The sequence below is a fragment of the Haplochromis burtoni genome, unplaced genomic scaffold (assembly GCF_018398535.1).
Source record: "Haplochromis burtoni strain Fernald_Lab_line unplaced genomic scaffold, NCSU_Asbu1 Contig_8, whole genome shotgun sequence".
Classification (NCBI taxonomy): Eukaryota; Metazoa; Chordata; class Actinopteri; order Cichliformes; family Cichlidae; genus Haplochromis; species Haplochromis burtoni.
Genome location: NW_024582369.1, coordinates 1,086,536 through 1,109,083, shown reverse-complemented (window position 1 = coordinate 1,109,083; position 22,548 = coordinate 1,086,536). Strand labels below are relative to the sequence as shown.

General features: G+C 40.6%; 1 protein-coding gene across 2 annotated transcripts in view; it reads right to left on the bottom strand.

Annotated features, from left to right (window-relative positions):
• usta (uronyl 2-sulfotransferase a) overlaps positions 1-21,307 on the bottom strand; it is a 56,943-nt gene extending 35,636 nt beyond the window's left edge. Inside the window, exon 1 of one of the 2 annotated variants that reach the window (XM_005914553.3) lies at positions 20,738-21,307. In XM_005914553.3, coding sequence (XP_005914615.1) covers positions 20,738-20,966 — 229 coding nt within the window. In that variant the 5' untranslated portion in view covers positions 20,967-21,307. The remainder of the gene's footprint in view (positions 1-20,737) is intronic. The other variant, XM_005914554.3, reaches the window with a different exon arrangement.
• Positions 21,308-22,548: the final 1,241 nt, after the last annotated feature.

Here is a 22,548-nt window from a genome sequence, read left to right as displayed (position 1 = left end):
ACATAATAAAAACATCTAGTGTTTTTTCTGTTTTTCTTGGCATGTCATGCTGTTAGTCATGAAGGGTTCTTTTCCCACATAGCCACTGATCAAACTAGAAAAGCAGCCTTAAGCCAGAGAAACAGCTGCTTATAAATGCCAAGGAACTTTGCTACATACATGTAAGTGTCGCACAGAATTTCAAAAATGGCTCATGAGTCTAAACCTGAAGAATTTTCTCCTACTGGGTGTGTTTTCACAGAGTGCCGGCTATCTGTTTGCTTTAGGTTTTATGCTCGGATGTGCGTGTAGCCACCAAGAAAGCCTTGAAGATTTATAGATGCACAGAACAGCTAGCTTGAAAGGATCTGAAAGAGAATCAGGAAAAGTGTCTGAACGCTCGAGAAGATTGACTCAAAAATGCAGGGAAAATTAAACACTGTCACACTCAACGATACGAAAACTATTACAAGTTCCCAGTCTGTAAGTTACGGGAAGTCTGAATTTGAGCCAGGAAACAGTTAGTTTAGATTAATGTATAGCGTGAAAGCAATGGGAAACAGAAGGCCTTGCTTTAATCAAGGGTGAAAAAAGCCCCAAACACTTTTAGTCCATCTGAATCTCACTTAGTAGATTTAGAGATGCACATCAACAGATTTTATTATCTTTTGACAGAGCCGGACTAGCTGTTTTCCTATTTCCTGTCACTGTTTCCTGTTTTATGATAAGCTAAGCAAGTCAGCCACTGGCTGAAGCTCACACATAAACACAACAGTGGTATCGATTTTCTTATCCAACTCTTGGCAAGAAAACAAATGTGCATTTTCCCAAATGTCAATGCACTCTCTTCAACCACATATCATATTATGGTCTCTTAAACCCTGAAAGGAGAAAAACAGAGCATGCAAGCTCTCAGACAAGAATCCATGAATGTCTGTGGTGTGCTATGTAAATCGCCTTCTGCCACGTGCCCTGTGGGGGTGTTTGGGGGGTTGGATAAAGTTCTGGATGGAAAAATAGGAAAATGCTAGAATGGGATGTAAGAGAAAGGGTAAGAAAAAAGCTATATAAAGGAGGAATGAGAGGGAGTTTGTGATTTATTACATTTCGTTATGTGGCACAAAACAGATTCAGAAAAACCAGGTGTTATACTATACAGCACACAGGAAATGAAAAGAAAGTCAGGAGGAAGGATCAAGAGGGGTGGAGTGGGAGACAGTGAACAGGAAGAAATTATTACCTAATCAGTTTGTGAGCCCTTTCTGGAGGTCAGCAGAAGAAGATGAATTGCAATATTTGAAATATAGGGGTTTTCCAATGACCTTTGCAAAGTGCCTTCAACAGAGAAAAGCATACAGATTCCACCAGAAAGCGCACTCATGCACGTACACACACACTGTTACAGCAGTCCCTAGATACGAGTACATATGTACTTATTTGAATGTTAATGAAAATTAGAAACTCATTCATGAGTTATCTAAAATGATACCTGATGGATCTAATGATTAAAAAGTATATAAGATAGGGAGTGTGATGGTGCTTTATTGCTTCTTGACAGATGTGCTGGCTCAGAAATTCATCCAGCTGTGAAAAAAAATCATCGACTTTTCAGCGATGGCGAGAGATACATGCATTCCTCTTTATATTTTTATAAGCTACGACAGCACTTTAATAATAACAATTTGTGTGTCCATGTGTGTCGGCGTACGTCTGTCAAGCATTCGCGCACACGCACAGAACCGCTCGAGTCTCAGATCTAATATCTAGTAGCTGTCTATCTCTCGCAGTAGCAGCATTTCTCATCAGACTTCGCTCACCAGCAAGGCCGGGATAGAGCTGACGCTTGGTCCTGCAGAACAAACAGACTGCATAAAGCACCCCTGTGTGGTGCTAAGTCTCACACTGAAGTGAGGGGCAGAAGAGAGAAGAAGAGAGAAACATAAAGGCTTTTCAAAGAATGATGAGACGGAGGTAGATGTAACAGCAATGCACAGCGAAATGATGAAATGGAATAAGAGACTTATAGTGCAGAAAAAGTTTGGTTCTTGTAATAGCTTTTTGGAAAGCCTTGTCAAAACTGAGACCATGTCATAAAATATTTCCAGAGGGGGGGGAAAAAAGTGAGAGCCCTACACAGTATGTGACTGTGGTCAACTGAAGCATGCGACTTTTCTCATGGGCCCCAACAAAAGACCTTTCTAGGACTTTTACAGTGCTCTGTTTGACACAGAGAGGTGTGATTTCAGCACAGACGTGATCCATTCCAGATATAAGGTACACTACTGACATATGTAATGGTCAGTTAGCCATGTGAGCAAGTTTATCCACTATTCATATCTGCTTATTCGTCAAGAAAAAAAAAGCAAGCGCTGTTTTTCTAATTTGTGTAACTAGTCTTCAGGAATAGTTCTCCAGCGTTCTAGAAGGGCATTCAAAGCTCTTCTTTGTCAGCTGCTTTTTACTCTATCAAAATGATCCCACACGGCTTCAATAACGTTAAGATCCCGGCTCTGAGGAGGCCAAACCACAACTGATAGTGTTCCATGTTGGGTTTTTCTATTCAGGTATACTTTTACTATACTGACAATGTGTTTGGGATCATTGTCATAGATCCTTCTAAAAAAAAAGAACCTGTTAGCAATCAGATACTTTTCACATGGCATTGTACAGTGGTTTAAAACCTGACTGTACTTTTCTACAGTCATTATTCCATACAGTTTGAAAATATCCCCAATATTACTGGCTGAAAAGTAGATCAGAATCATGAAAGATCCTCTAACATATTTTAAAGATGACTGTAAACACTCTTGTATCTCTCTCCTGATTTCATACTGTCAACGATTTGACTTGAATTTAGATTCATCACTCTACAAGACCTGTTGCCACTTATTTCCAGTCCAAAACCTATGAAGGTGGCATACCTCAGCCTTTTCTCCCCGTTCCCCTTCCTTAAAAATAGCTTCTTGACAGCCACCCTTCCACTGAGATCATTTTTGATCAGGCTTCAGCGAACAGCAGTTGGATTAGGGGCCAGATCCATCTCTCAGGTCCTCTTTCGTGTCTTTGCTGGATTTCATAAGGACGTGACTTTCAGGTAATGCTCATTTGATATAGATCGTTTCTTTTAGGCTTGTCACTTATTCATTTGTCCTCTACTTGACCAGCTTCATCAGATTTTTTTTTTTTTTAAATAGACACACTGCACAGCGTGTTGAGATATGCCAGGTTTTCAGCCAATAGCACTTTGGAAATAACGTGTTGGTGCAAAAATAACATTTTCTGCCTGTCAACCTGTCTTACATGAAGCGAATACAGTTACACAACATGGTACTTTAAAGATACTATTTTAAATGGGTTTGTTGATAAGTTTTCTGTTATGGGCAGACACAACACTGGCTAATCGTTTAAGTTAAGAGCTTTTTTCATGCTTGAATGATTCACAGGTAAGTGTTAAGTGGTTTAACAAAAAAATATTAAGATAGTATGTCCTCTGAAAATGGGCAGGCAAGAGGACTGGTCTAAAAATATGTGAACGGGCAGTCAGTGTCCACAGAAAAACTTTGAAAGAGCTTCAGAAAGCCAGGAGAACTATTGCTCAAGACCATTTTTAAAAAAATGACAAATAAAGTCGGGCTACTTGCAAGCGAAATATTAAAAAAAAATGAGGGGTAAACTCAACACTTTTGCAAAGTATTGTAAAAATAAGTCTCATAAAATAAATCTTAAACATAACTACAGCAATTGAAATTTCATAGACATAGAAATATATCATAAACTGCCAGTAAAGGAATACAAAGGACCTTACGGAGCTTAGAAAGAAGGTGACTGGACTTTAAGTATACTTGACCTGGATAATGGAGAACCTACACAGACAACACGAAGGAGCCAAAATCCATTGATTTTTACACACACACACACACACACACACACACACACACACACACACACACACACACACAAAGCTAGTCAGATATCATAATGAGGTAATTGCTTCGCTTTAATTAAGCTAATTTATCATCATTATAATCATATTTTGGAAATGTTTTTCTAGCTTAATTGCAACTTCGGAAGAATTAAACTCATCCAAACCATGAGTCTCCCTCTCTGGATTTAACTGTTTTCCATAAACAGCAGTGATGTGCAGCTGTAGAGTACAGCAGCTGCCAGTGGGCATGTGCTTCACATACATAGAGTATGTGTTCTTCTGTACTGAGACTTGGTCCAATCAGAAAATAGGCATGTGCATGCACATGAAGGTCAGCTTGTCAGCTTCACATGTATGCGATGAGTGCCTTTATGCACGTGTGTGTATTCGCATGTGTCACCGAAACCCCAAACCACTCACTAATCACACAGTAGATGGTGGCAGGGCCCTGACCTCTAAGCATGCATCATCTGTTACATAAATACTCATTTGAAGGAAACTGCTGTCAGCTTCCATCGGTCTAGAGAACTGGTCAGTGCCAGGTTAAACCACTGCTGGATCAGGACATGGCCACTCCCTTGTTTTGGGCTCTCTTGTCTCGGGATATATATGCATGTAAGTGAATGTGGAAGTTAGGGGGCACAAAAAAAGAAAGTGCATGCGTCTGTGTGAGTGTGTTTCACAGCGTATGAAAAAAAGGAAAAATGCTTGCGTATTTTAAAATGCAAGTCAAGGACATTTTGCAGTTTTGGTAACAGAAGCCACAGGATGTGCGTCTGCAGCAGACCACCTTGTACCACATGACATCATTCCATTGCCTCCTGACGCTCCACGCACACAGGCAGGGACGCTCGCTTCTCAATACGCGCTATTTTTTCCGTATTCTCATCAGGTGCCAAATAAAGCGCACTTGCCATGTGTGGACCACATGTTGGTGACGCTGATCTGAGCCAGTGAAGAAGAGAACTTTAACACACTTGTTGAAGAACACTTGAGAAATCAGATATCGCGCTTGTGTAATCAAAAACATGTTCACGGCAAATCAGTCGAGTTGAACAACTTTTTAATATGGAGATTAAAAAACTGTGTAATCAACTAAAGTGAAATGGAGTGACAATGTTTGAACAGTTTGGTTAAAATGCAGTGACAGGCATTTGGCGCCTGAATGGACCACAGTGGCCAGAAAGAGAGTAAAGAGCAACAACTGAACAATAAACAACAGATGGTAGCTCGCACTTCCAAGAACAGCAAAGCAGTGTTTGTAGATGAAGGCCTCCGAACAGGCTCCTCACTGCAGTTAAAATTGGGGAATTTCAAAGTCTAGGAATCAGATTTAACGGCAAATCCCAAACATTAACCAGTTTGTAGTGTTTACAAGCTGACGCATTTATGTACTTTGTGGTCATTTAAATATTTGACGTAAGTGTAATTATCCACTAAACAAGGCTGGTATTTGAGGTAAAACTGTCGTATAAGGCTCACTTTATAAACTGTAGTTCACTCAGCTGACAGTCATATTAAAGAATGGGCTGTAATAGTACTGATCAAATTCTTTGAATTCCAAGTACAGTTTTCGCAATGAACACCAACATTTTTAGCATAATAACAAAACGGATGCTTCGGTTGGTATAGAAAAGATTTTTTAGATAGTTCAGTTCCAGCAGAGCTACTCCAACTCTCAATTAAATGGTGTCTTCATCATAGGTGGATTTTTTTGTAAAACTTGGTTTCTGGCCCAGTGTCCAAACTCACTTTTACCATTATAGAGATTCTGACTATGATTCTATTAATGTCTGTCCAATTAGAGATAAAATAAGAAGTGCATGGAGATCTTGGAGCATAGACCCCTGCTCAGATTGCGCAGTAGTGACAATACCAGTCAGCAGTCTATGAAAAGGCTCACAAAGCAAGACAGCTGTTTATGTTCATATGCACAGTCACATGGTCAATCGCTAATCCATTCATCCACATACTTCCGCTTATCCAATTCAGAGTTAGACAAGGCGGGGTAGATCCCAGACAAGTCGCCAATTTGTCGCAGGACTAACACAAAGAGACAAACAACCGTTTATGCTCACATCCACACTTATGGCCAATTTTGAATAACAAAAAAAACGTAATATACATTCCCCTTGAATGGTGAGAAAACCTTGGCAGGCACACGGAGAACTCCAGAAAGGCTCCAGAAAACCAGGATGTCTTAAGCCCAGGAACTTTCTGTGAGTTGACAGGGCTTTAAGTTTTACATTCATTTATAATTAACCTTCTTTTAGTAATTAGTGTAAAAAGACATATCATCATATCATATCAACAATAGCTAACAGTTACCACGGTATATTAAATTTAACTGGTTATGATAAAGAATCTTTGATAATACACGTGGTATTGTTAGCTTCTGAGTATATTTTAGTCATTTCCCTTTTTTACCATGCCTTCTTACTTCAGCACTTCTCTGTCAATGAAACCCAAACCACAAGCTTTAAGGAGAAGCAGTGAAGAAATATATGGCTATTATGGGTCATTAGAACATAATTTTCGTCATAAAGTGGGTTCCCTTGTATTAACAATGGATTGCCAAGAGTACTCCTTCTCTGGTTGTCATCAGGGGCAGAGGGAAAGGGCATTAGAAAGGCTTACAAGTGCTAAATGTGCTGTGCCGTATTAAGGCGTGGTCACATTTTGGCCTTTATCACATCTAGGTTAGAGGCGGCACACTAAAACCTTGTACTGTATCCACCTTCCCAGCAGGGACACTGCTTAGTCTGACAGATCTCGCTCACTCTCACACACACACATATCACTACTGTACACAGGCATGCAAGGCAGAGGCAAACAAACACGGCATCGACCCGCCGACGCTGTTGATTTATGCGCAGTGGTGGAGCAGCAAGGCCTTAAGGTGAGAGAAACTCTCTTACCCTCGACTGGCCTGTTGGAAACACGGGCATGCCTTCAAATTCAGGCCAAATATTAAGTCAGAGAACTGCAGCAAGAAATAACTAGCCTTCATTCATAAACACCATCTGACGGTCAGCTTGTTGTCATTTGAGGGCAGCTAGGACAATTAGCTCTTAATTGTGGCTAGGCTGTTTGGTTGTGAATGGCTGGCATTCATTCATGGTCTGTGACTGGCAAGCACCTTAAAAACATGTTGAAAACTGAACCCGGTACTGAGTAATGAGTTGATATGGGCCGTAAAACTACTGAACATTGCATCCTTACCCAATTTCTGAACTATTGGCTTAGTCAGCGTTGTCTGGATCCTAGTTATATTCTCACCTCAATACATGTACTCTATTTAGGAAACATCAGGACCAAGCCGCACAACAGCGGTGCTCCTCCATGTGTCTAACTGCAACTCCAAGCAGGTCGTGGTCATTTTTGGTCACATCCTCCTGGTCACGGTTCAAAAACGCAGACAGTCTGCACAGACCTGTAATTGCTGTGTCAGTTGTGAGATTTTGTGCAGGCAAATGCTTGTAGCTCGCCCTATAAATATAAAGGCAGGAATCTGTCTGACTCATTAAGATTCTAGTCTGGGAGGTGGCACTGTCAGAGGGATTTCAGAAGGAGAAAACAGAGGGAGAGAAGAGATAAAGGAAGCAGTAAAGTAAAGGACATCTGGCAAATGAGGATATAGTGCCAAGCGGGACGCCATACATTTCCATCCGGTACCCTGAAAAGCACTTAATATTCCACAGCATAAACATCGACCGGATCGCACAAACCCTTTTAAAGCTCGACTCGAGGGGCGTGGCTTCTATCTCTGCAGAGCAACACAGCCGGGGAAGCTTAAATTGTTTTTTGAAGAGAATAACCCACATGAGTCCAGTTTGAGCTGGTCCTTCAACCCCTTTATTTACACCAACCCAGAGGGATCCTCTACTCTTATAAATAGACCAGCACGGCACCAGCTTGTACAGCATAGCGTGTGATTAAGCAATGGGTACCTCTCCATTAATGCACATTTGGTACAGATTGTCCGCAGCCGAATCACTGGTGTGGTATTAACTGTGTACATTTATTACCTCATTTTATTTTGAGGTCCTTATACTGTAATGAAGCATTTTTAGGGTTCTTCTGAAAAGAACGATCCTCCTTTCTACAACACTACATTTATCTGACAGCTGCAGCATTTCTACATATAACACTTCAACTGATTAAAAACCTGGAACAAATGGTAAATGGCCTGTATTTGTATAGCGCTTTTACTAGTCCCGCCTAGGGACCCTAAAGCGCTTTTACACATCCAGTCATCCACCCATTCACACACTGGTGGAGGCAAGCTATAGTTGTAGCCACAGCTGCCCTGGGGCAGACTGACAGAAGCGAGGCTGCCATATCGCGCCATCAGCCCTTCTGGCCAACACCAGTAGGCGGTAGGTGAAGTGTCTTGCCCAAGGACACAACGACCGAGACTGTCCGAGCCGGGGCTCGAACCGGCAACCTTCCGATTACAAGGCGAACTCCCAACTCTTGAGCCACAATCGCCCTACGACGAACGACGAACAAAATAGAATAAAACTGTTGCACGTAACTGTAAAGGCAAAAATCTTTTATACTGGATACTACTGATTACTGTATACTAATAATGTCCTGTACAAGCTCTGAATAATACTTTCACCAGTTGGTGGCAAAAAAAGAGTTAAACAGGAACTATCATGATTGAAAAAAAATGAAGTCTAAGTGAAGTGTCAAAAATGGCATTTCCTCAAACGGCTAATTATGGCTCCAAATTAGTTATAATACTAAAACGGAAACTACTCAAACTAGTAGGTAAGCTAATGATGGCTGTCTAAAAGCACAGCAGATCATGTGATCATCTGCCACCATCTCATCCTATCCTTTGTACTGTCAAACAAACTTTCTCTGTGGTTTACCTCCTGCATATTTAACATCCTTCGCTCAGTATATCCACTATCCCTCCTCTGCACATGTCCAAACCATCTCAGAGGTGCCCTCACTTCCTCTTTGCTAATCCTCTGCACTTCCTCATTCATTTACTTTCCTCTCTCCATCCTCCTCTCTTTCATTTTCCCCACTCATCAAAGCACTCCTTCCATCTTCTCAGCTCACTCTCTTCACTTGTTAGTACATTTCCATCTATATCTTTAATCATCCTAACCTGCTGCCCATCTTTTCCAGCTCGATCTCTGTCTAGCCAATTGATACAAGTCATCTTCTTCTTCATCAGTGTCCACCTTCACACACACACCTGAGTAAAAGCCTTTGGCACCTCTCATTTTGCCGCAGCCCTAGACTTCCAGTACTCCTCTCTACGTTACAAGACATGAAAGGACAAAAAAGGGCAAAAGGTAACCTGCATGTTTTCAGTAACGCGTGTTTTTGCTCATATGTAAAATAACTCAGACACAATGCTGTGTAACTGCCAAGGATAAAGCAAACGTACTTGGTCCTGCACTTCCACTTTTTTTCCACAATGTTTTCTATGTTTACCACTCACTAAAGTGCACTAGCCTACCATCTGTGAGTGCTGGCTCAGGCTAAGCCTGGCCTTAAAGATCAAGCTTCTCTTTAATTTGGCAATGTGGGCTGAGCTACGCTAGCTGGTGGTGAGTGGTTTTCTTCAGCCCTTCAAAAACACCTCATTAGAATTGAATGGCTAATTATAGAAAAGATGACACTAAGCTCCATGGTAAATGTGAAACAACCTGTTATGAAACGCACAAGTGAGAGACAGAAAATTTTTGAGGGTCGTCTTCGCTGTCGAGCAAAGAGGCTCAAACATATCTTTTGTGCTCCAAACCCAGACATAAATATACGCAAGTGCATTCGCAAAATTGTGGACGTGATGACACTTCTTGACTTTCTGTAGACACACACAGACAGATCTTTTAAAAAAACATGAATAAACAGTAACACACGCAGATGAATAGGCAAGCGACTGAATAGAGGATACAAGAGAGGTTTTGAAATTGCGTGGTTGAGGATGTAATGGAATTGCACGTAGTGATTAGGGGCAAACGTTCCAGCTGGCAAGATCGCACGGCCGGTATACCCAGTGGCACATTTGTTTGTGTCGCACATGTCTACTGCAGTGTGCACTACAACACAGAAGTTGCATCTGTTTGCTGTCCAGGAAAGAATTTAGATGGAAGGTTTATGCAAACACTTCCACCAGAAGAGGGGTGAGGGGGGACTTGGAGTGATACATAACATTAAGATGGAGGCCAGAAATGTAAGAAAATGGAAAAAGGAAAGCAGGATTTGAGAGTGTTGCAATACCTCTGGTGAAAATTTGGGTGAAAAAAATTAGAGGGGTTTTTACAGATTGATGGATGGATTCAAAGGAACGGCAGGTCCAGCTGGCACAAATTCAGTACAGTCTAAACCAGACGGGTGCAGCAGCAGAGTGGTGGTGGGCCAAAAGACAGGCAAGTTGTTCTGGGCAGGTCAGTGGAAATGCTACACAACCAGGATCTGTGCCAATGAACCAGGCCAGACAAGTGATGGCTTTTTAAGGGATGTACCAACACAGTAATTGTAAGAAGTAACACTAAATTATGAACAGCAACCCATTTAACTTCATACTGGATACATCCGAAACCTCTCTGACTGGTTTTAAAAAGTAGACACCGTATAAACTATTACAATCTAGCCCATCACTTTCTCTTTTGCACACAGACACACAAACACTAGTCAGATACAAATCATCCCTCTCCAACCCTGTAATTAACACCTCTAACCACACCTGCTGATTGCTTTGTAGAAGCAATTCTGTGGGAAGAATAGGGACTCAACCTCAGTCTGGACTGTAAAACTGGACGGGAAAAAGAACAACTTCTTGGACGCTACGCGTTCTTGGATAAAGACTTTGTTAACTTTGTGTTGCTTTCACTCAAGATGTCTTTTTAAAGCATCTGGAAAATGCGGTTTCCCCAGCGGAGCAGAACATTTGTACAGGGTTACAGCTACACTGCTACAGTACATCTCTGCTTTAGTACTTGAAAAAGCTGTTGTTTTGAGGGTAAACGTGACAACAGCGACAAAAGCGTCGACTCCTATAACGTCCAACTTTTTTGGAATTGTTTGATGAGAAGTTAGCTGTAATTTTTTTGTACACTTGACTTCATATAAGCGGCAGGGAGGGTGTTGAAAGAAACAAAAATGTAATGAGGGAGACTGGGACAGAGGTGGGTTTCAGAGGAGAACACATTCTGAGACAGAGGTGTGAGATTTGGCACAGGTGACGTTTGCTTTTCGCTGGGGACAACCACATTCCATATTGAGAATGCTTTTCGGGCTATGATCCTTCAAACGCTCTAAAATAATTGTATTTTCTTAGGATGATAACTGGACACATTATCGCATTTATTTCACCTGTTACGAGGTTTAAAAAAAGAAAAACAGCTGAGAGTGTCCAACAATTTGCAAAAACGAAAGTAAATGTAATAATGTGAGCATTAAAATGTGCGATTCTATAATAGCCCACTGAAAGCAGAACACACAGGTTTCACTTCGAGCTGTTTCAGTGGTAACAAACTGCGCTGTGTAACAATAACAACTTCTATGACCAAAATGTGTCAAAGTTTGTGCTTGTGGTTGTCTGTCTATTTCAGTCTCGTGTCTCTGATACAAAGTGACAAATTGAAATATAAACCAGCTACCTAAAGCTTTGTTCGGGTGGGGAGTGGAGGTTGTTACTAGAAGTCTTGCTTGTGCATTAAGGTATGGAGTCTCGCTCTAAAAAAATGTTTTTAATACTCATCACAAATATATTTTTTTTTCTAGTTTGTGTGAGGAGTGTTTTTTTTTTTCCAAATATGAAGAATATAGAGGGAGAAAAGCTCATATTAAAGAAAGGGAGAAGCTGCTGGGCCGTGAAGTGGAATGAAATCGATAAAGTCAATATTTGCACCACTTGCACAGCAGTGAAATAACGGCATCGTCTACGTGACGTGTGGGTTTTTGTGCATATGTGTAGGACACCCTCACCTGTTTATATACAGTGCCTAACAAATGTATTAGACCATCTGTAAAAATAAGAACACGCAAATATTTTAGGAATACTACTTTAAAAAAGTTTGATAAAAAATAAAAATGACAGAATTCATGTTTTTATATCCAAATTTGAACTTGTACACTGGACTGGACAACATCGGTCGCCTCAAGGCACTTTAATTTGTAATGTATTAGACCACCTGTGGCAATACAGTGAAAACACAATTAAAAATGATTTTGGTAAGATACAATAACATATTGTTTAATAATCCCAGAGTTGGGAAATCCCCATTGTTACAGCAGCAGAGTCCACAGGGCAGTAATAAACGGCAGGTAGTTACCACTATTGTTAATGTAGGGTGGTTGTGACAAAAAACCTTACGTAAATTTGTTAAGTACTGTATGTAACCAGTAACTGTAATAATATCAGCTTTATCTTTGTGTCAGGGTTTTGAAGTAGATGAAAGACTTCCTACAATCTTAAAAGCTAGAGGTTATAGAAAAGGCTAAATTGTGCTTTACGAAAGAAGTAAATTCTCACTAAATCCTTCAGCTGCCTGTAGTACATCGTTATTATAGACGTATTAATAAGTGCAGCTTTGAAGTCTCAAATATACTCAAAGATGACTTTTGCAAATAAACTGAATCTAGAAAACAGAAAAAACAGTTTAACTCCGCTGAACCTAAAAAGGGAAACAGGCTCCATAAAACTTGCAATGCAGTTCCCCAAAAGTGCATGTAGTGGTTTCAAGAACATGGGCTGGGCCCTCCCACTATATCTCCCCTGCTATATATTTAAGTCAGCTATTTTAAACTACTTCTTACTTTTTCACGTCCATGAAATGAGGGTGGGCTGACCAAGATGTGGTAAGTTCACTCTGAGAAAAGTTAACCAGGCTTCCTTGATCTCACTGACCACCGGGCAAATATGTTTCTCTTTAACAAGTCCTGTGGCTTCTGGTAATGTGTTTCACACTCTCAGTCCAGTTGCTTGATAAAACTGGAAGATAATTGCTTGACTTTAGTGACCTGACGGACCTGCTGTTTGATCGGAAACGTATGTGGCCAGCTGGCAGAAACAAGTCCTCAACATTTCAGATGATCTGTGGCAATAAACTGGGGAATGTGGGGTTATTTACCACTAGCCAAAGTAAACAAAGAGACTTCCCAAATGGCTAACAACACCAGGACACAGAGATATGAGGAAGGGTGCAGCTTAAAAAATTCTCATGTAGCAGGGTGCAATTATTGTATTTCTATTTTTGACATGAAAGGACTTGGATTCAGATTAAAGGTCTTTTCTTTCTGAATGAACAGGGAGGAGTTGATTAAAGCCGGGAGCTCAGTTTACACGCTGTAAGCAGACACTTAATTCTCTCACAGGACCTCTATTTATTCGGTCAATGATGTTTTAAATTATGGGATATGCTGTGTGTAGTCACCTTTTTTCAAAAGCATGAGCCAGGGTACCACCCAGTGGCTCCGGGCCTTGAGCCACCCACCCATTCACACATCACCACAAGCACTACCATAAAAGTCAACACAGCCAGCCGTCATCAGTGACTTGGCAACCCTTTAAAACAAGACAAAGCTTCTTTGAGATGATGTATTCTTGACTACACAGCATACAAACAACTGAAACAAACAGAGTATTTTCACATCATAAACTTAATAAACTTGAAGCAACCACTTTGCTTAGCTTCCTAGACGCTCTGTGAATGGGGGGAGACAGCTAGCTAGACTCTTTATATGACAGCGAATCCATCTACTAACACCACAACACATCAATAACTAAGAAGTTAGAACTAAAAACTACTTTCGGCTGCTCCTTAATTCACAAGTGGGTACCCATATGGAAAAGAAATAGTAAAAACTTATATGTGATTACTCATGAAAGTGGCCACTTTCATGAGTAAAGTGAAAGTGGCCACTTTCATGAGTAAATCATATAAGGCTTACATGATTTACTCATGAAAGTGGCCACTTTCTCATTACTTTCATACATTGTTTTAGTAAGTATCCAAAACATACAAGTTTCATTATATAATTTTTCAAGTGATCTTATATCTATTTTCACTCGTATATGCTTTTCATACAAGTTTCACACAAGACAGATACAAACTTTATAAGATTTATATATATCTTTTCCATATGGGTAGCTCCACATGTTTTGATTTGGCAGATTTTTGCACTAGATGCCCTTCCTGATGCAACCCCAAAGGGGTTTGGTTTGAATTTCCTCCCGGGAAGCCGCAGATATGCTTGAAGCACGTGGCCCTTGACAGTGGTGTTGGGGATGTGGCCCTTGACAGCCCTTTTATACTTGCTGCTAAGCAAAGCAGAAGAAGAAGAGGCAACATACAGAAAGTATGCTACTCTGATGAAACATAAATGAGATGCAGCAGATCAAGAAGGAGGGAATTTTCCTTTGAGCTGGCACAAATGATGGTGGCCCTTTTGTCGTTTGCACGAGGGAGACTTCAGTGAAGGCTAGTTAAAGCCAGTAGGTCCTCCAGCTCTTTCATTTAGCATATGAGTCAAACATGCTGTGCACATCGGGTTACCAAAACTTTTGGATATGCATGACAAACGCCACTGACAGGCCTAAAAATGCCACTCTAGTGACAAGCGTGAGTGCCAGCACATTTACGGCTCAATAATCAGAAAATATCGTCTAGTTTTACAAACCATGGGGAAAGGGTTCATACAATTGAAGACTAAAGTTAGTAGCATGCACTAATTGCTGCATGATATATGCAGAAAAAGCAGGAAAGCAACTGCAAAATACCCGCTCAATTTACTGAAACATCACTGAAAACAGCATTACAGAAACAGTTTAACTGGACACATCCCAAGTTTGTAGAACAAATTTCATGTTTTTCTTCAGTGACATGCAAAAAGAAGAAGCACTGTACGTTCAGTAGCGCCGCGCAAAAACCCGATCACAAACCATTGCCCACAAATTCATCTGGGATTTCTCTTCGGTTATAACCATCATTGCTCAGCAAGCCTTGAACAGCAGTTGCAGTTTAACAGCACTGGTACATTTGTAATGTTCTTTCCATCTGCTCTCTTTTCATGTGGCAAAAACAAATGCACTAATGAAAGATAATTACCCTGTGTTGTTTTAGTGTTTGCCTGTCTCTCTGGAGAGGGAGAGCAGTCTCTCAAGCGTGGAGATGCTAATTGGTAATGCTAATTGCTTCCATTATGTAATGACAGGGTCAACACAAATATTTTTTTCAAATGATTTCCTATCCTGAAAATTCAAAACACACAAAAAAAGATAATAGATTATCATCAATGCATGCCTAACGGAGTACTTGTAACAATCATAAAATAATAACTTAATGACTGCATGTCTTCATTGCAAACCCCTCTAATTTGAAGCACTGAAGCTTTTCCCCTTTGGTTTCCATTCAGTAAAAAAAAGCTGATTATCCTTTATTGACCCTTAAACTCAGTTAGAATCTGGCGTGTTACAAAGCAGGTAAATACTCTACTCGGCAGGCAAGGCTGCTTGTTTTACCAACCCTAAGAAAATTATGGGCCATCTGATTGTTTTGGCATTTAAGTTGGATGTGCTGCCAGTTAGGGGTTATTTTGGGGTCTAGTGGAAGTAATGTGTAGTTTTTCTCAACACTTGAGTCCTGCAGTTAGAAGGAATACAGAGTAAGTAGACCAAGCTGTCCTGCCTTCACTTCCTAATGAGGCTTGTCAGGTGGAGGTGCTGGATGGATGCAAAATATTATTCTAAATATTGGATTATTTTGAGTCTTTAGCATTAAAAATAAATGTATGTCTGTGCTTGGGTTGGTAACCTCTGCTTATCTGCTGCACAAGTCAATAACAAAAATGAAAAGGTGTTAAGTAAAGAATTAAACCGGGAGCTCAAGCACCTTTCCACATCACCGATTTCACTTAGGCTCAAAGTGCACATCTGGCAACCCTGTTAGGCAGCTGAAAATGCTGACTGACAGCTTGACCAGCACTGGCCTGATTTTCACTCTATGTGACATTTGGTATATTGCCATGAAGCCTGGAGACTGTCACTTTGGGCAAAGAGTCAGTGCCAATAAATCTGTCATTTAAAAGTGCAAAATATGATTTAAATTTTAAAAAGAGCTTGTTTTTAATATCCTTTAATAGGAAGTGGGTGTATTTGTGTGACTACAGTGGCGAGTTTGCTCCAGAATTCACACTTACATGACTGCCTCGTTCAAAAAAAGCTTTTTAATGTGACTAACTTGTCAGCTTTTTCAGTATGAGTGTAAACATAAATGTGCATGCATGTGCATAAAATATATACTATTAACTGTGAACTATAAAATATTTAAATTCAAGCAGAAGGTGAGATTTGAAGTTAGAGGTCTGTAAAGGTCACCGGTGCAAAAGGTAAAGCGAAAAGGTTATTCTGATGTGAAATAAAGGAATGATGAGCAGTTTAATGCATCTGATCTTTGACCACCAGAATATCAATGATGTAGTAGCTCATCTGGCAGGTTAATATAGTACGTGAAGCACAAAAAGAAAGTTGTAAGCTGTCATTGGTTCGCTGTACAAACCAATGAGAATTAAAATCCATGAAGAAGGCAGGAAGCCTCTCAATTAGACATATTCAAAACAAATTAATCTAATTTCACTGCAATCTGAGCAATACTCAGTGAGGAGAAGAGCATAAAAATTGGAAAAAGGATCCATTAGTTGGTCATTGTGTTCAATCTTCGCTAAAATCTGCTCAGCGCTCTAAGAAAAGTAGCTAATTTTGTGAATTGTGGAGGGAGGGATGGATGGATAGACACACTGATGGACGACAGAGGCCTCGCCATCTCATTAACTTCCAGACTTACTTACAACAATTACTCCATTAATGGATTCACACCTCAAACTCCATCATTTATTTTAGAAAATAATAAGCATACAATAATATAAGTAGAGCAATAGAAAATAAAGGTAAGCACAATATATCACCAAACTGATATTTGTTTATTTCCTGTACTAGAATCTAATTAATTCAGTTTAGTTTAACTTTGTTATCACCCACACTAGTCTGGTCCACCCCACAGTTTAAGCACCTCTACATTAGCGGTTTCAGCCCTGTTAAGGTATGTAAGACACAGTGTTATACTCGTTGTGTATTATTCATGAGTCTGTAGGAGGTCGAGGAACAGTATGCGTTCTTCTAACAGCAGGAAAATCTTCCCTTTCTCTCTCTGCAGCAATTCCCAACTCATCCTCCCTGAATTTATTATATACATATAAAGTTTGTGTCACTGCACCTACTAAGCGCTGACCAGCCAAACTAAACTTTATTTGAATTCACTTAAAAAGTTTGCTTTGAACCACTTCCTGGCCAGCAAAGGTGCAAACATGACACAAACTGAAGGGAGGCCGAGCGACCCTAAAGCTTCTTCTGTGTCCACGCATACTTGTCTAATCCCTAATACCGCCCCAGAGTCTCCAACTCGGACACTTTACTGGCCCATTTCTGAAAAGTTAAATTTACGTGTGTGTGTTTTAAAAAGGTTAAAGGGTTCTTTTGAGAAGCAGAGCAAAGTTAGTGGTGAAAGACTCCCAGCCACATCAAGTACAGCATTTATGATTCATGGCAAGAAGACTGGGGGCTATAACAACACACAAACACTTAGAAAGACGTGCATACTTAAATGTTGCTTAAAAGTCCATTAAATCGAAATATATGTTAAAGGAGTAAGTGCACCATGTATTGAGTAAGAGCACAGTTAAAGAGGACATTTTGCTTCGCTCTGTTTTGCTGTCTCAGCTCCAAGCACTTAAAAATATGGCATAAAATATGAAGAACGCTTCTTTCCCAGTCGTTGAAACTTTGTTGTAACTTTTCATTTATATACAGATTTTTGCCACACAGACATGTCCATACACCCCCTGGCAAGAAGAGGCATTTTCTGGCAAGGTAGCTGGGTCAGCATACAGTTTATGAGCAAAGGAGGGAAAGACAGACACGAGAAAGTGTTAGACAAGGTCAGCGAGTGTGAACGCACAGTGGTGAGCAGGCTGTAAATTCAGCAGGTTTAAAGGTCTGCACGGCAGTTTAGTTACTGCGACTATACGGCATGTTGAGTGACATCCTCATCCACCGACCTCCCCACCGAGCCAAACAAAACAAGGTCTGTTCCCTACCGGCAACATCTGACTGAGAGAAACCCACACACCTATCACACAATCACACTAAATCAAGCTGCCAACCTCCACGTGCACGCCCACACTCACCCACCTCAACAGGATTCCTCACCTTCATCTTGGCACAGCGCAGCCAAAAGTAACACAAGTTAGGTCACACGTGTGTTTAAACGAGGCACAGCAACAGACATAAAGTATCTCTTCATCAGAGAAAATGTGGTGCATTAGTTAGAAATGCCAACGCCAGGCTTAGAGCTATTACATTAAAAGTAATTGATTTATTTTATTCACTAGAAGGAGGCATTTATTTTAAAGGTCTGCTTCTCCTCATAATTCTGGTGATTTGTGAAGTTTCCCCTTATACAGTTTTTGGAGCTTGCATCTGGGTTCTGAATAACAGACACAACAAACTAAGAGTGAAGCCTGTGTGAGCTCTTTGTGAAAATGACTTTCCTATGAACCTGCTCAAAGCAGTCCCAATCACAGGAGTATTTTGTACCGTCCCTCCTTTATCCTAGATTTCTTCCTTCCACGGTCTCTCCCTCAAGACCACACACACTTCAGAACAGAGACAATGAGCAGACCACATCTCAAGCTCTTTCACACACCAGCCCAACTGGATTTCTCTTTCTACAGCTGTTTTACATGCAACAAAGTTACCTGAAATGTGTCACAAACCTGCTGACTCAGACTCAGGAAACAAAACAACATCAAAAAAGGCTTTAACTTTATATGATCGATTTGACCCTGTCACAACTTTCAGCTACAAAGTCTTTCTTCATTGCCTCAGCATCATAATAAATGCAGACGATTAGTCATCCACATCCCAGTTGAGGTGCTACACTGTGGCGCTGTTACATAAAGAAAAACCCTCCTGAACTCCATACACTACAGTGGAGTCACTGTTTAACAAGGCTCAGGTCCACAGGGTCTCTGTGTAGAGATGCTGTGGAGATCAATCGTGGAGGTGGGAGCAGAGACTAGATTTTCTAGAGGGATTCATCATCCTGGTCCACAAGGCTGAGTGTCAATGGCTTATGCCCTATAAGCCATTAACACTCAGCCTTGTGGACCAAATTATACATTTCTTTTTTCCTAATGGTGTTTTGATGTAATTTGCTTGCTTGCTCGTCTGTGGTAATAGCACATACATCTGCCCCATCATCAGCCTAGGCATATCAGTGTATTTGTTCAGAATAGAGCACTTCTTAGAAGCAGTGCTGCAGTAAGGAGGCTATCTCACCATGCATGCATTAGCTTTGTGCAAGTACTTTAAAATAAAATAAACTGGTGTTGACTGCCGTGATTTCTAGATTGCATTATTAGGCTCCAAAGTTGAATGTTCTGCAGTGTGAACTTTTAATATTTTAGCACTCTTCAAAAAAAAGGTAAAACGTTCTATTTTAGGAATCTGTGCTTATGCTTTGAATGAAATCCAAGTTATTTTTGACAATATTGTGCAGCTTTAGTCTGCCTATGTATTTGTATGCCAGTCGGTTAGACTGTGTGCTTGTGTTTGTCTACAGGAAACCAATCTGACCCAGGGGATTAGTAGCTGACCTGGAAAGTGACTCTCATTCTGTTCCAGATGTTTATCACGTGATAAAAGGTTAGCCCCCTGTGAGAAATAGGTAGAAATGCAACCTAATTTTTTCAAGACACAGGCCGTGTTCTCGCTGGAAAATCACCTTTGCATCTGATTCTGTTTAGGGTATCAAAGAGGTTGAAGTCACAAGATCAGACTTGTACAAGCAGACACTGCCTTTTGACTCTTGACAGATCTTATCCTAGAGGCTGACACTCAGACATATGTCTATGGCAGATGTGGCCACAAATGGGCTCTTTTTCACACACACAGTAGACTTTATCCACTTTACCGTAGTTAAGATCCAGTGCACTGTAATGACAGAAATATAGCTGCCAAGTAATGTTAAAATATATCTATATAAATATTTAAAAATAATCCCTTCAGGCCAGAATATTTTAAATTGGAAACCTGCCTGACATAAAAAAAAACTGGCAACACTGTAGCGTGCTTTTTATTAAAACAACCACAGATGCACTCTAGGCTTTAAATAACCGCATAAATTCAGCCTTTCACCCCTCGTTCAACCGGTGCAAGCCGTGCGTAATGAGAGCTGCGCGGCTGGAGCGCACCAGCTGGCTGTACAAGAAGAGGCGTCAGTCTTCAGCATGAATCCTAACAGTTGCTAAGTTCTAGTTGCCATAACACCTCTCAATCATGCTCTTAGAACTCACAGCGGCGTAAAAGTGACGATAAATACCCCAGGTTTAGATGGTTAAACAAAATGAGTGAAAAAACTTCACATTTCTTCACACATCTTTGTAGACTGACGGGATGATATTGACTCGGGATGATACACAGCTGTGTATATGCAATAGTTAGTGTCTGCATTGATATTAAAATGTGGGGGTCTTTTTGGGTTTAAAACACAAACTCCACATGGATAAATTAACACTTAGAAATAAGCACGAGAGAAAATCGGTTTCGTCCACCTGGGCTGAATGAGGTTGAGGAGACGATGTGGCCTCCGGTGGGTTTCATGAAAGAGACCCTTTCCATTTTTGATAAACGTTTCTTAATAACTCCTACCGATAAAAAAAAATGTCCAGACGCGGAGAGCAACTTCTTACTATTATTTTGATAACGACCTTCAGGAAGGAGGGTTTTTTTTAAGGAAAAGTTCTTACCGAGATACTGTCTGATGTCTAGCAGGATTTTAGGAGGTCCTCCGTTCAGCTGGTAAAATAGGGAGCCGAAACAGAAGAGAAACAGCGTAGCCATGCAGACCCCATAACCTCGGAGAGAAAATCGCAACGGTAAAACAGAGAGTAAGCTGTACTTTCTGCTGTTTCGCTCTCTAATGTGGTTGGTAGACTGGCTATGGCTGTGAAGGGCACTGCTGTTGAAATTCTTCATCCTCTTCTCCTCACAAAGCGCTGCGGAAAGTCACCCATTCGCATGCGGAAAGTGAAACTTGTCGCTTTGAGATCATTTGAGTGAGACGGACAGTTAACTGGAGACGCGCTGGCACCCAGATCTTCTCCGCTGCTGGAGCCACGGGGCTGTTTTTTGCTACAGCGTTTCGCTTCTGCTTGCTCCTGCTCGCTGGATGACTGCTCCTTCCTTCCGTCCTCCCAGCCGAGTTAAGGGTCCATCCTTCTGCTCAGAGTCTGGGTGTCAGATTACTAAACGTGGAAATCAGAAAAACTTCCACTTCACACAGGATTTGGTTTGGATTGCAGTGCGTAAAACAGCGTCGCCTAAAGGCCAGAGAGCGGACTCTCATATGATATCGGTGGAAACGAGTCAATTATCATGCAGCAGCTTTTTAAAAAAAAAATAATCGTAGTTCTGTAATTTGTGTTTACAGAAAATTTTGAAAAAAAAGGCTTTAAAAAACAGACGGAAAAGTTTATATTCTCTGATAAAACGGTCATTACTCGGAAAAAGCTTAAAATTGTCTTATCGCCAAATGAAAAGGAAGTATTTGTCTGATAAATGTTAAAAAGAAGCTACCGAGTAAGTTTATCTGCTCACCCCTCGTGTGTGTGTGTATGTCGTAACTTTCTCTTTCCCCCTCAGGCCTGTTGTTAGAAGCTTTGCTTTCCACAGCACAGCCAGAACCCACCATTACACTACACCTGTACTTAGGAGGCCATTCAAAACAGTAACTATTTCCTTGACAGCTACACAGGAGCTGTGACAACAATTTGACTCCACAGGGCAAATGTAATAAAGAGGAATAGAGAAAAAACTGTGCGCACACTGAAATGAACAGCATAATGCAAGCTAGACACAAAAATAAGGAATTTAGTCAAAATCTGCCATACAGCACAGAAGTTTATTTCATGGTACTACAGTATGGAAAGCACTGAGGACACCACAGTACCTCAGGCATAGTCTAATTAGAATTACTGGACATGGCTCCAAAAGTCTTCTCCTTTTGATGTGTTTCAAGTCTCACATGCACCAAGAGGAAGCTCATAGTCTGCAAGGCCACTGCGAATGTTTCAGATGTTGGTCATTTAGATGTGTTTACTTTTAAGCCATCTTAACTTTAAAAGACTACTATGAAGATACTATAAAGATATTACTGACCAACTCTGTGTTGGTCAGTAATATCTTTGGACTGTAGTACTACTGACGTTTCTTTGAGTTTGCGCTTTAACATAGATGCACTGTGCATCTGTGAACCAAGCTGTGACTCCTCAAAGATTTGTGTGAACTATACAGATTAGTAAAAGCTTGAAAAATACCAAGAGGAACAGAAAATGAACTTCAGTTTTGCACAACAAACCTTGTGGTGGTGGAGTTATTTAAATCAATATCGACCTCTTTTATGGGATAAACGGTGCAAACAAATTTAATGATGGATTAAAGTATTGCATTGTCTTCAATGTATCACTGTGTTTTGTAGAATCTTGGGATAATGAGGACACCTCTCAGTCTCATGGGACTAAATATGCTGGTGGTTCCTGCTTTTGATGAAGTCACACTC